Source organism: Bombina bombina, chromosome 4 (assembly GCF_027579735.1).
Source record: "Bombina bombina isolate aBomBom1 chromosome 4, aBomBom1.pri, whole genome shotgun sequence".
Classification (NCBI taxonomy): domain Eukaryota; kingdom Metazoa; phylum Chordata; class Amphibia; order Anura; family Bombinatoridae; genus Bombina; species Bombina bombina.
The window spans coordinates 523,331,335-523,345,543 of record NC_069502.1 but is presented as its reverse complement, the minus strand read 5'-3'; the positions used below and the strand labels follow the sequence as shown (position 1 = coordinate 523,345,543).

Below are 14,209 nucleotides of genomic sequence, written 5' to 3'. Positions count from 1 at the left end.
AGGGGTTAATAACTTTAGTATAGTGGCAGTGACATTGGGGCAGCAGATTAGGGGTTAATAAGTGTAGTTAGGTTGCGGCAATTTTGGAGGCAGCAGATTAGGGGTTAATAATAGTAATGTAGATTGCGGCCATGTAAGGGACAGCAGATTAGGGGTTTATAAGTGTATGTAGGTGGCGACCACATTGGGGGCAGCAGATTAGGGATTAATAATATTTAACTAGTGTTAAATATTAGTGTTCGCGATTTATTTATAATAAATCGGTTTATTATAGTGGCAGCAATGTCCGGAGTGGCAGATTAGGGGTTAATAATTTTATTTTAGTATTTGCAATGCGGGAGGGCCTCGGTTTAGGGGTTAATAGGCAGTTTATGGGTATTAGTGTACTTTTTAACACTTTAGTTATGAGTTTTATGGTACAGCTTTGTAACGTAAAAGTCATAACTACTGACTTTAGATGGCGGTACGGATCTTGTGGTTATAGAGTGTACCGCTCACTTTTTGGCCTCCCAGGCAAAACTCGTAATACCGGCGCTGTGGAAGTCCCATTGAAAAAGGACTTTTTAAAAAGTGCGGTACTTACGTTGTGTGACGGCCAAAAAGGTGTGTGGTTCACCTATACTTACAACACCTGTAATACCAGTGGTAATGAAAAAGAGCCATAACGATGCATTTTCACTCATAACGCAGAACTCGTAATCTAGCTGAATATTTGGGCTGAATTCAGAAGCAACACTGCTTTTGTTTCAGCACTATTCAAATAGCCCAATAGTAAGTTGTATGTGTTTATTACTTCTGCTACTTGCATTATGATTGTTAATACATATTTATCAGTAACATACCAATATTGTTTGCTCTTGAATTCAGCTGGGTAAGGGCTGTGCTTGCTTTGGTGCTGTTGGCCACGGTTAGGGCATAGGTAACAATTGACAGGGAATAGTTACTAGAAATCCCTTCATCAAACTTGCTTTCAAGGTATTGCACAGCCTTCTGAATTCTTTCCTTATAAAGATTCTAAAAGGAAATGGAAAACGCAAAGTAAATATCCAAAGGAAATTATAAAATATATCTAAACTTGTAATGTATGAAAACAGTTTAACCTTATTCCTGATTCTGTAAAACTATACATTTAACTCAAATTATGTCTTAGCTATCATAAACTCCACAGGAGCAATTTTTAAGTTCATATAAGCCTAAAAATAAATAAAAATACATATGGACAGTAATGTCCAGTCCCATTTCCTCCCAAAAAAGAAATTCTATACATTTACAAACTCACTACTAAATACCAGTTTAGACTACATTTTCAGAATCATAATGGACCTACTGCTGTGCCTAGAAAGATCCATATGGAACCCAAGATAACCACACCCTAATGACCTGTGTATGGTAAATCATTGAAATGTAATGACTCTCCAAATATATTTCTCTTTATTTATTGTACTACCTGTATAGTGCTGAAGAATATGGGCTTGTTTCCATAGCCGTGGTAAATTGTTGAAACCGGTGATAAAAAACATTTATCTCCATTAATGTCTATGGAGATTTTTTAAGTAACCACACTTTACCACCTCAATGGAAACTAGCCTTATATTGGCACATTACAAATTTTCAGCCAGATTATGAGTTTTGAGCACTATAGGGAAATTAACGACCGCAACAAAAGCGGCATTATTTCACCTCCCTATAGTGCTGCAATTACGAGTTTAAAAAAAGCAGGCTTGTGCGAGCGATATGGTTGCGTTGAGCTCCATACAGCACCGAAAACAAGTGCTGCTTTGGTGTGCTCGTGCACAATTTCCCCATAGATATCAATGGGGAGAGTCGGCAAAAAAAAGTCTAATACCTGTGATCGTGGAATGAAGAGCTCCGTAACACAGCCCCATTGATGTCTATAGGGAAAATTAATTTAATGTAAAAACCTAGCACCCCAAGTCTAAACACCCCTAATATGCCGCCCTCAACATCACCGCCACCTACATAAACTTATTAACCCCTAATCTGCTGCCCCTAGCATCGCCGTCACTTACATACAGTTATTAACCCCTAATCTGCCGCTCACAACATCGCCACCACCTACAAACATTAATTAACCCCTAATCTGCTGCTCCCAATGTCACCACCACTATACTAAATTTATTAACCCCTAAACCTCTGGCCTCCCACATCACTAACACTAAATAAATATATTAACCCCTAAACCTGTAACCCTAAGGCTAACCCTAACATAACCCTAACCCTAACACTTTAACATAATTAAAATACATGTAAATTAAAGTTACAATTATTAACTAAATAATAACTATATAAAACTAAATACATACTTACCTGTAAAATAAAACTTAAGCTAGCTACAATATAACTAATAGTTATATTGTAGCTACCTTAGGTTTTATTTTTATTTCACAGGTAAGTTTGTATTTATTTTAACTAGGTAGACTAGTTAGTAAATAGTTATTAACTATTTATTAACTACCTAGTTAAAATAAATACAAACTTACCTTTGAAATAAAACCTAACCTGCCTTACCCTAAAACCTAACATTACAACAAAAAAGCACTAAAATTACTCAAATTAAATTTACTAAATTACAAAAAAAAAAAACTACTAAATTACAAAAATTAACAAACGAAAATATTAAAAACTAGTCGATAAGCCTGCCCAAAGGGCAGTCTAATTTTTGTTTAAGCTACAGATGTAGAAACAACCTATTTGGTGAATCTTCTTTTTTATAAATATATTTAAGCTACAGCTGTAGCAATACTATAATTTTAATTGACTACTGTCTAAAATATATAAAAAATATTTTCTATATAATAAACTACAGATATAGCCACACCCTATTTGGAGAAAAACATTTTGCCCTTCAGCTGTACCTGTTAATACTTGTGCAATAATTACATCTTCACACAATGCTTTGACAACCAATCTGGTGGCATTACAAAGACCTCTTTTGGTGTTGAGATTATGCAAAAGCATAATATACTAGCTATTTTAAGATTGAGTTTATGAACCAGCATTCCAGAAGGAGACAATTCATTTGAGAACTCAACTGGGTAATTATCCCTATCTTCCTGTGATTCATCATCAATGGAATCTGTACTTAAAGGGACATTATACCCAAACATTTTCTTTCATGATTAAGGTAGAGAATACAATTTTAAACAACATTCCAATTTACTTCTATTACCTAATTTGCTTCATTCTTTAGATATACTTTAATGAAGAAATAGCAATGCACACAGAGAACCAATCACAGGAGGCATCTATGTGCAGCTACCAATCAGCAGCTACTAAGCATGTCCTAGTTATAAAAAAAAAAATCAGGCTTCCCATACTTTCTTACAATAGCCATGGCATCTTGGTAATTCTGTACCATGTTTCTAGGACTACCTTTTACATGTATATGGAAGTATAACTGCTTTGCCTAGAAGTAAGCCCTGCTCTGCAGCTACATTTTGAAGATGGTCCATGAGACCTGTATACTTTTCAACCCTTAATTTTGACTGATTTTGTCTTACATAGTTTAAATAATTACCTTCTGTTTTAACATATGCATCTACAAAGTACTGCTGAGTCAATTTTCCAGCACACAGAAATGGGTTAAACTCGTGATGGATGGAAAGTATATACCCATAAAATTGCATTTATGTGACCCTTTCTCTTGGCTTTGCTAAGGATTGAGTTCTTATATTTCTAACAGTAGTAGCATTGTAATTAAATTTCATTTTAGGTGACCAACTTTGGTCCCCAAAAGGGAAAAGAAGTGGATACAACATTGGCTCCAAATTTGGATCTAAAATACTTTCTGGGTTTTTTTCATTGTTAGGACTTTGACAATGAATAATAAGATCTTGCTCAAGAGGAGGTTTACCATCTGCATTTTGGAAAATAATAACTACCTCTACACCAAGGAGCATTATATCTATGTTGATCATTTTTGCGATCTTGTACTATTGCCATGGTCACAGTTGCAGGTGTAACACCATTTTGAGATGCATCTTCTAAACATTCATGTTCTACTTCATACAATATTTTACATGCTTCTGCAAAAGGATTGTTTAAAGCCATAAAAACTCAGTCATTAATTCAGGGTTGCTCTTTGTATTTTCATCAATCATAAGGCACTGTTGTGCAGCCTCATCTGGATCAAGAATTTATAGTGGTGCAAACTTTCTATTATCCTCATTGGAAGGATGAAGTGGTCCAGTTCTGTGATAAATTTGTCCATTAATTCTAAAACAGTAAGGGCCAGTTATTCATAATCTTTTAATTAATTATTAAAAGATCTAATAATTTTGTATAATTTTTTGAATGTTTTTGACTTCCTGTCATTAAACTTTCTATTAAAGGAGCAACTTTAATAGGTTCAATATTTACTTTTTCTTTGCTGTAGCATTGACTAAATAATTTGTCTGTTGGCTGCTCTTTTGAAAAATGTACAGCATCACAGTTGGTACATATAAAATGTAGCTCTCCACAGTTATGATGATCTAATGAATCACCATATCTTGCAAGTGCTGCAATGTGTTGAGTACATTTTACCAAATTTGTACGATGGCGTTGAACATAACTTTCCTTTAATTTTCCCTATTGCTTATACTAAGCTGATTTTGTGTTTCTGATTGTTCTTTTTCTGAACGTGCTTTTGTATGAGCATAAGCATTTTTTTTGTTGTTCTTTATGTCTCTGAATTTCTGTCATATTTGCTCTCTCTTTTCTTTTCTGAATTGCTTTTGCTTCCCTTAAATGGGCCCTTTCTTCATTAGTTTTTTTATTTTCTATTTATTCTATCTCTATCATTTCGTCTCTTTTTTGCATCAGATTGTTTTTCTAAAGATAACCTTCTTTTAGGGGCATGTTTTCTTTAAATGATTTTTAATTTTTATATATATATATATATATATATATATATATATATATATATATATATATATATATATGTATTGAACCTTCAGCAGTAACAAAAGCCTGACTTATATATATATATATATATATATATATATATATATATATATATATATATATATATATAAAAAACACACAGAGAAAACCCTGCACAAGCTCACAGCTAAGATTTAAGCCTTTCCATTTTTGCATTTAAATCTTAGCTGTGAGCTTGCTAGTGAGTGCAGGGTTTTCTCTGTGTGTTGTATTAATTTGATTTGTAATTTCCCCTATGGTTCTTGCACCCAGACCTGTCTGGGGTTAACTACCTGTGACTCTTGTGACAGCACAGCTTCTTGTGAGTGCCACTGAGCACCCAGGGCTGAGCATGTTGCAGGGTCATGGGATGTGTACCTGGTACGGTCTAGCATTGCAGTCCCCTTCCGTGTTTTGTATATATATATAGATATAGATATAGAGATAGATAGATATAGATATATAGAGAGATATAGATATATATATATATAGAGAGAGAGATATAGATATATATATATAGAGAGAGAGAGATAGATATAGAGAGAGAGAGAGAGAGAGATAGATCTAGATAGAGAGATAGATAGAGAGATAGATAGAGATATAGATATATAGAGAGAGAGAGAAAGACACTCACAGGAACGAACAACCAGCTCAATACCATTGTTAGCCTGTTCTATGGTGATTTACCACCTGGGTGCAACTTCTTTTAGCCCAGTTTTCACAGAGTAGAACTTTAATGTAGTATATCAGTCTGATCCCGCCTATTACGGTCAGTCCAGTGCCGAAATACCAGGCAATTCCTCTCTGAACAAGGAACACAGCAACCCCAGATGATCGTTTGTATATATAACCAACAGGTAAAGGGACCTATTTATGAAAGGCCTGTCGTACATGATCCGACATTGTGGATTATGTCCGACAGACCTTGCTGTATGCGGAGAGTAATGCGCTCTCCGCATTCCACCAGCAGCTCTTGTGAACTGCTGGTGCAACGCCGCCCCCTACAGATTTGCGGCCAATAGGACGCTAGCAGGGGGTGTCAATCAACCCGATCATATTGGATCAGGTTGAATTGCAGCGATGTCTGTCCGCCTCCTCAGAGTAGGCAGAGAGGTTATGGCGCAGCGGTCTTTAGACCGCAGCTCCATAACTTGTGTTTCTGGCGAGTCTGAAGGCTCGTCAGAAAAACGGGCCCTCAAGCTCCATACGAAACTTGATAAATGGGCCCCATACTGTCAAGCTTATCTGGATGGACTTTTGTCCTAAAAATATGTCAAATATATTATAGATAATAAGGCTACAGATGTAGCAATAATATTTATTTTTGGTATAATGTTATAGATATAGCAACACTTTATTTAGCAATGCTGCTTTTATCTATATATATAAATAAATCTACAAGTGTATTATACATATATTTATATGTATATAACCTACACATGTAACAACATCCTTATTTCAATGGACTGCTGTCCTAAATATATTAAAAATATGTATTTTCTTATAAAGCTACAGGATATATAATAAAGCTACCAAAGTAGCAAAAATGCCAAACCCAGCCAATAGCCAAACCCTATTTGCCAAACTTATTGAAAATGTAAATTTATATAACCAACAGGTATAGTGGCACCCTTTTCTGGATGAACTGTTGTCCTAAATATATGCCAAATAATTATAGATAATAAGGCTACAGATATAACAACAATATTTATTTTAGTTATTATGTTACAGATATAACACTTTATTTAGCAACACTGCTTTTATCTATATATATATATATATAAATTAATTTACAGGTGCATTATATATATATATATATATATATATATATATATATAACCTACAGGTGTAACGACACCCTTATTTGAATGGACTGCTGTCCTAAATATATTGAAAATATGTATTTTCTAATTAAGCTACATGATATAAAATAAAGCTATCAAAGTAGCAAAAAATGTTTTTTTAAAAATGCTTTAATCTACATATAATTATTTCTACAGGTGTAGTGACAGCCTTTTTTTATATTCAACTGTCATATAAAAATTCTATATATATATATATATATATATATATATATACACACATATATATATATATATATATATATATATCTCAGTTTAGTCAAACCCTTTTTGCAAACTTATTGAAAATGTGTGTGTATATATATATATATATAATCAACAGGTATAGTGTCAACCTTACTGGTGTTGTAACACCTTTTTTTGAGAAACTGATTTCCTAAATAATCTACAGTTGTTGCAAACCTCTATTTGCAATATATTTCTTATATTATTCTAATCTATAGTTAAATTTACAACTTTTTTTAACTTTAAAAAATAAAACCCAATTTTTTTTAAAAAAATTTTTTATATAAAAATAGTATACCTTTTAAATAAAGAGTATACTTTATATTAATATATTTATAAAACTTATTATAAAATGTTGTATCCTACTGAGCTATAAAATGTATTATAAAAAGTTGTATCCTACTGAGCTACTTATGCAGCAACATACTTTTTTAAAACTACTTTAGCTTTTAAAAAAGCTTTATAAGTATATATATTTCTGTTATTTAGCTTTCTATAAAGCTTATAAGGTAAAATATGTCAAATTGTTTTTCTTTTTTTTTTTTTTTTAAACAATTTAAGCTTTGAAAAAAGCTGTTAAAAATAATAAACAACAGGCTTATCTTTAGCTTTTAAAAAAGAACTTCCACTATTAAAATAACTAATCTCTCTCCACAACAACTCTCCTTACAGACTGCTTTTTAATAACTGCGTCAGATAATGTTAAAAATTATTATTTAAATTGACTAACCGGCGCGAGGAAGGGGCATGGTTAGTCGCAAGCGACACACGCGATTTGCCGCGAGCAAGTGGCGTGGCTTTCCACAAACAGTGTTTGATTGATACTGATGTATATGTTAATTCATATGCCCGTTACATATTTTCGGAAGTTGCGATCGGCATATTCCGTAACTCCGCCCACACATAATTTATAACGTATCAATGCATAGTTACTGTATCAATAATGTAGACACTGACAATGATGTACATTATATATAGATTACTAATGCTTATTATTATAGTGTCAGTGTCTACATTATTTATACAATCACTATGCATTGTGACTGTATAAATAATGTGTAGTCTGAGGCACCTCCCAATAATAAACCGAATGCTTATTTACCACTATGTCCGCCATCCCCCAAAAAATACAAGTTAAAATTAATAACCCTTAATCCAAAAAAAAAAACACATCGCAATTTACCTAATAACCTTTTTAACCACTAAGCCGCCAAATACAAAGATCGCCAAAATATAATTTAAAAATTATCTACTTATCCGCCTTTGAAATAAAATATAAATAAACTAATTTAATTATTAATTTTTAAACTGCAAGTAACCCAAAACGCAAAATTCTAATTTAAAAAATTAACCTATAAACCACCAACCCTCACCCAGAACACAATAAACCTATTAACCCCTTAAACCACCAAAACCCACAAAGCAAATAACTAATTAAATAACTAAACCCCCTAACCTAACAGCCCCTAAATTAACACAAATTACTTAAACTAAAAAATACTAAAGTTACAAAAAAAAAACTACAATTACAAAAAAAAAACAGAAAATAAAAAAATCAAATTGCCAAAGTTTAAAAAATTACACCTAACCCATATGAAAATAAAAAAGCCCCCCCCCCCAAATAAAAACACCCCCTAATATAAGAATAAACTACCAGTAGCCCTTTAAAGGGCTTTTTGCGGGGCATTGCCCAAAGTATATACAGCTCTTTTGCAGAAAAAGTCTAAGTACCCCCTAACAGTAAAAACCACCCACCCACCAAACCCCCCCAAAAAAAAACTAACACTAATAAAACCTAAACTACCCATTGCCCTGAAAAGGGCATTTGGATGGTCATTGCCCTTAAAAGGGCATTTAGCTCTTTTGCACTTCCCTTAAAAGGGCATTCAGCTCTTTTTCACATTGCCCAAATACTAATCTAAAAAACAAACCCCCCCCCAAAAAAAAAAAAAAAAAACTAATACTAAAGCCCCAAATAGATTACTCACAGGTCCTGAAAGCCTTTTTTTTATTTTTTTTAATCATAGTTTTTTTTGTTTGTAACTTTAGTATTTCTTAGTTTAAGTCATTTGTGTTAATTTAGGGGCTGTTAGGTTAGGGGCTTTAGTTATTTAATTAGTTATTTGCGTTGTGGGGTTTTGCGGTTTAAGGGGTTAATAGGTTAATTAGCTTTATTGCGATGTGGGGGGTTTCCGTTTAGGGGTTAATAGAGTAGGTGTTAAAACTTTGTGTGGAAGGTGCTTTTTTTTATATATTTAGTACGGGCGGTTAGTTTTTTTTTTTATACTTGATACCGGGGTTTTTTTTATTTAATACTTGATGTGGGCGTTTATTTTTATTTTTTTAAATACTTGAAGCGGACGGTTATATTTTTTTTTTATATACTTGATCCAGGCAGTTAGTTTTAGCTTTTGTAATGCTCTGTTTGCCTTCGCTGCATCCACCGGGAACAGCCAATAGGATGAGAGCTCAATCCTATTGGCTGATTGGAACATCCAAAAGGATGACATCTCAATCCTATTGGCTGATTGAATCAGCCAATAGGATTTTAGCAGCTTTAATTCCTATTGACTGATAGAAATCTTTCAGCCAATAGGAATGCAAGGGATGCCATCTTTGATAACTTCACTTGTATTGAAGTTCCAGTGTACGGCGGTGACTGTATGGAGAGGATGCTCCGCGCCTGATGTCTTCAAGATGGACCTGCTCCATTCCGGATGGATGAAGATAGAACATGTCGCCTGGATGAAGACTTCTTGCCGCTTCGATGAGGACTTCGCCGGCTGGATGGATTCTTTAAGCGGGGACTTCAATAACTGTAAGTGGATCGTCGAGGGTTAGTGTTAGGTTTTTTAAGGGTTTTTTGGTTGGGTTTTTAGTTTAGCTTAGGGTTTGGGCTTTTCATAAATGAGCTGATTGCCCTTTTTAGGGCATGATAATAGAGCTGAATGCCCTTTTAAGGGCAATGCCCATACAAATGAGCTTTCCGGGGCAATGGTTAGCTTAGGTTTTGTAGATAGTTATTTTATTTGGGGGGTTTGGTTCGGTGGATGGTGGGTTGTTTGTATTTGTTTACAGGTAATAGAGCTGATATCTTTGGGCAATGCCCCACAAAAAGAATGGTGGGTTGTTTGTATTTTTTTACAGGTAAAAGAGCTGATATCTTTGGGCAATGCCCCACAAAAAGCCCTTTTAAGGGCTATTAGCAGTTTATTGTAGGCTAGGGAGTTCTTTATTTTTTTGGGGGGGGGGCTTTTTTATTTTGATAGGGCTATTAGATTAGGTGTAATTCGTTTTTATTTTTGATAATTTGTTTCTTATTTTCGTAATTTTTATTTTTTATTTTTGTAATTTAGTATATTTTTTTGTGTGTAATTAGTTACTTTGTAATATTTAGAGTAGTGTTAGGATTTTTTTAATGTGTAGTTTAGTTTAATTTAATTGGTCGTTAGTTTAATTGTAGTTTAATAATTATAATAGTTTAATTGTTAGTTTAAAATTAATTTTTGTAATTTGACAGGTAAGTTTTAATTTAATTTAAGATAGAGAAATTGTAATTTTAATATAAAGTTAGTGGGGTGTTAGGTTTAGGGGTTAATAGCTTAAATTAGTTTATTTTGTTGTTTTTCGGTTTAGGGGTTAATTTATTTTAGTATATTTCGTTGTGGGGGGCTTGCATTTTAGGACTTTTTTAAAAGTGCGGTACAGACGTTGTGCGACAGGCTAAACAGTGTGCGGTACACCTATACTGACAAGACTCGTTATAGCAGCGTTAGGGAAAAAACAGCATTATAATCTAGCTGATTGATAATAATAATTAAGTAAATGTTTTTGTACTTACTGCATAGATTGCATCTTCAAGAAGTGTAGTTATAATATAAGCAGTAAGAGTAATAGGACCATTCAAACCACCCTGGAGTTCCGAATGAATAACACGTCCTGGTTCTGAGAAAATGCCGGTGTTTGAATCCTGGTTTTGTATCAACCAGTTCATTGATTGCTCTAAAATGGCTGCATTAATGTAAATAAATGGTCGAGCCTGAAGAAAGCATTTCAACACATAAGCTGTGAGCCTAAAAATGAAAAGATATACTTATATATACATATATCATATATAAATGTATTACAAAGAGTTAAACATAACTATAATATAATACACAAGAATAATATAGCACCAAATTTTATAGGATAAAAAAAGTTTTTCTCAAATGCATGTATTTAAAAAAAATCTTAGATTATGGAGAGTATAAATATAAAAGTACAATTCATATGCATTAAAGGGGTATACCCATCATTACACATATTACTTAGGTAATGTATGCATAGAAATAAAAAAAGGATAGTTTCTATGTGATGCAGCACTAATCCAGAAAAACCTTAAACTGTGCCCAAATATATACACACACACACATACATATACAATTAATTTTAATTAAAAAAAATATTTTCTAGTGATTTTCCCTTATGCTAACGAGTTTTTGTTAATCGACCCATAATTTTCTGCACACAACAGTGCAGTAATACAATTCTCTAGCATATATGAGCATTTTATATTTTTAAAATATATATTAGGTTAAAGGTATACAAGCTGTACTTTTTATATGTACTATATTTAGTGTACTGTTTTATATGTACTATTTAGTCACACAAGAAGTATGTGGATACAGCGATATGAGTATGAGGATAAGGGGTAGAGATTCTGCTTAAGACAATAACAAAAATATTCATCAGACTAAGATAAAGCATTTCATACCAAGAACTTCCAGAGGCATCACTGTTTCCAAAAGCACTAAAAGAGCCATCTGATCTCATGTATGTTAGTTCTGCCTGATAGCCTGAAGAAGAGATACAATAAATAACAATGATATTGCTAGACATAAATTAAAATATTTTCCCAATATTCTAAAAATTATTGCATTCAATTTAAGCCACTTGACCTAGTTTATTCCTTAAATACATTATCAGAATGCAAAAATAAAATGGTCATGAAGTATGGATTTAAAAAAACATTGATTGTGCATTTCCCCACCAAAAAGGAGCATATCAAAAAGAAAATGACAAAGAATAACATTTTTGGAAAACCTTAAGCCTAGATTACGAGTCTTGAGTTCGCCTTAAAAAGCTGCGTTGAGAGGTCCCAACGCTGCTTTTTAACGCCTGCTGGTATTACAAGTCTGGCAGGTACAGGTGTACCGCTTACTTTTTTTCCGCGACTCGAGCATACCGCAAATACACTTACGTAAATTGCGTATCCTATCTTTTCAATGGGATTTTCCTAATGCCGGTATTACGAGTCTTGGAAAAAGTGAGCGGTACACCCTCTCCTGTCAAGACTGATACTGCATTTAAAAGTCAGTAGTTAAGAGTTTTATGGGATAACGCCGTAACATAAAACTCTTAACTAAAGTCCTAAAAAGTACACTAACACCAATAAACTACCTATTAACCCCTAAACCGAGGCCCCCCCACATTGCAAGCATTATATTAAAATGTTTAACCCCTAATCTGTCTAACCGGACATCGCCGCCACTTCAATAAATGTATTAACCCATAAACCGCCGCACTCCCACCTCGCAAACACTAGTTAAATATTATTAACCCATAATCTAACATCGCCGACACCTACCTACATTTATTAACCCCTAATCTGCCGACCTCAATGTCGCCGCCACTATATTATGTACAAGCCATACACTAAGTGGTGGATCAGTCAATATAGTGATGCTAAAGTGGGCGGCATAATAATGGATACTTATGGTCCGTAACATTGCATAATCGCAACAAAGTACCTGCAATATAATCATATGAAAACAACCATGTATTCTCTTGTCCAATCATAGGCACATCTACTCACAAATACGGAAAAACTAATTCAGACTGGGATTATACATGTACCCCTGAGTCTTATGTCATGTATTCCGGTTTATTGGGAAATGGCACTTTGGACTTTATTATTGAGTATGGTTGATATATGTAATCATAGTAGGAAATAATGACAATGTAGCATGAGTGACACAAGATAGTAACACATGAAAAAGTGAAACAAACCAGTATTAGACAAACCTGACAACCATTGAGACATAACTATTATGCCATACAGATACTAGATGTTAATGTTATATAGTCATCTTATTTTAAGTAGATAATCACTTTAATTAGGTTATATGATTAGTTCCACACAAGTGCCATCTTCCATAACTTTATGTATGGTTTATAAACCCATACATGTAGTTATATTAATCCCACTAATGAGTCCTCAGGGGAAGAACAAATAATTGGGCCAATAAATCCATATAAGTACACTCAAAATATTTGCAAGTTAGTAAGTATAGGTGATCACTATGTATTATAAGAAAACCCAAAAATGATTTGCTTCATTCAATCCATGTGGAATTACTGTAATTAATCTGAATATCCAGTTAGCTTCTTTCTGAAGCAATACTTGTTCACAACTTCCACCTCTTATCCCAGGTTTAACTTTTCTAAGCCCCAACATCTGAGTGCCACACTATTACCACCATGGTGGTAGAGAAAATGTTGTGCCACACTTGTTATTTGTTTGCCATTGTCACAATCTTTTTTTGCATTACGAATATTACTTAAATGTTCAGTCATGTGTTTACCAAGCTATCTAGTGGTCATACCCACATAAAAACAGTTGCACGAACATGATATGCAGTATACAACGTTTGTATTTTGGCAATTTATATGTGTGATAATTCTACATTTTTTATCAAATCTGTCAACCATGACTTCTTTCTTGACCATATGTGGGCACACTTTACAGTCCCCACAAGGAATGGAACCCCTATGTAAGATGGTCATTAAGGTTCAGGCCTCTTCCGAATGTGAATAAGGGTCTACACACATATACAAACAGAGTGGGGATGTAAGGCAGTAGCACACTTTCTGGAAAAAAACAGGAAATGAGTAAAGAAACTAAAGATTTCATCATAAAACTGCTAAAATACGTATTGACCCATAATTATTTTGTATTTGACGACAAGTTCCTCTTACAAATATGTTCTTCTTACAAATATGTGGCACTGCCATGGGCACCTCTTTTGTCCCCACCTATGCCAATATTTATCTGGGCTGGTGGGAGGTCCAGATACATAGATGACATTCTGTTTATTTGGATTGGACCAGTGGAAACCTTAGAGGAATTCATCAATATTCTAAATGCTAATCCATTTGGC

At 33.7% G+C, this 14,209-nt stretch overlaps 1 protein-coding gene across 1 annotated transcript in view; it reads right to left on the bottom strand.

Annotated features, from left to right (window-relative positions):
- LOC128656511 (CD109 antigen-like) overlaps positions 1 to 14,209 on the bottom strand; it is a 224,645-nt gene that overhangs the window by 21,653 nt on the left and 188,783 nt on the right. Inside the window, exons 24-26 of the mRNA XM_053710439.1 lie at positions 11,764 to 11,845; positions 10,852 to 11,083; positions 843 to 1,014 (exon numbers count right to left, since the gene is read on the bottom strand). Of these exons, the coding sequence (XP_053566414.1) occupies positions 843 to 1,014; positions 10,852 to 11,083; positions 11,764 to 11,845 (486 nt within the window). The remainder of the gene's footprint in view (positions 1 to 842; positions 1,015 to 10,851; positions 11,084 to 11,763; positions 11,846 to 14,209) is intronic.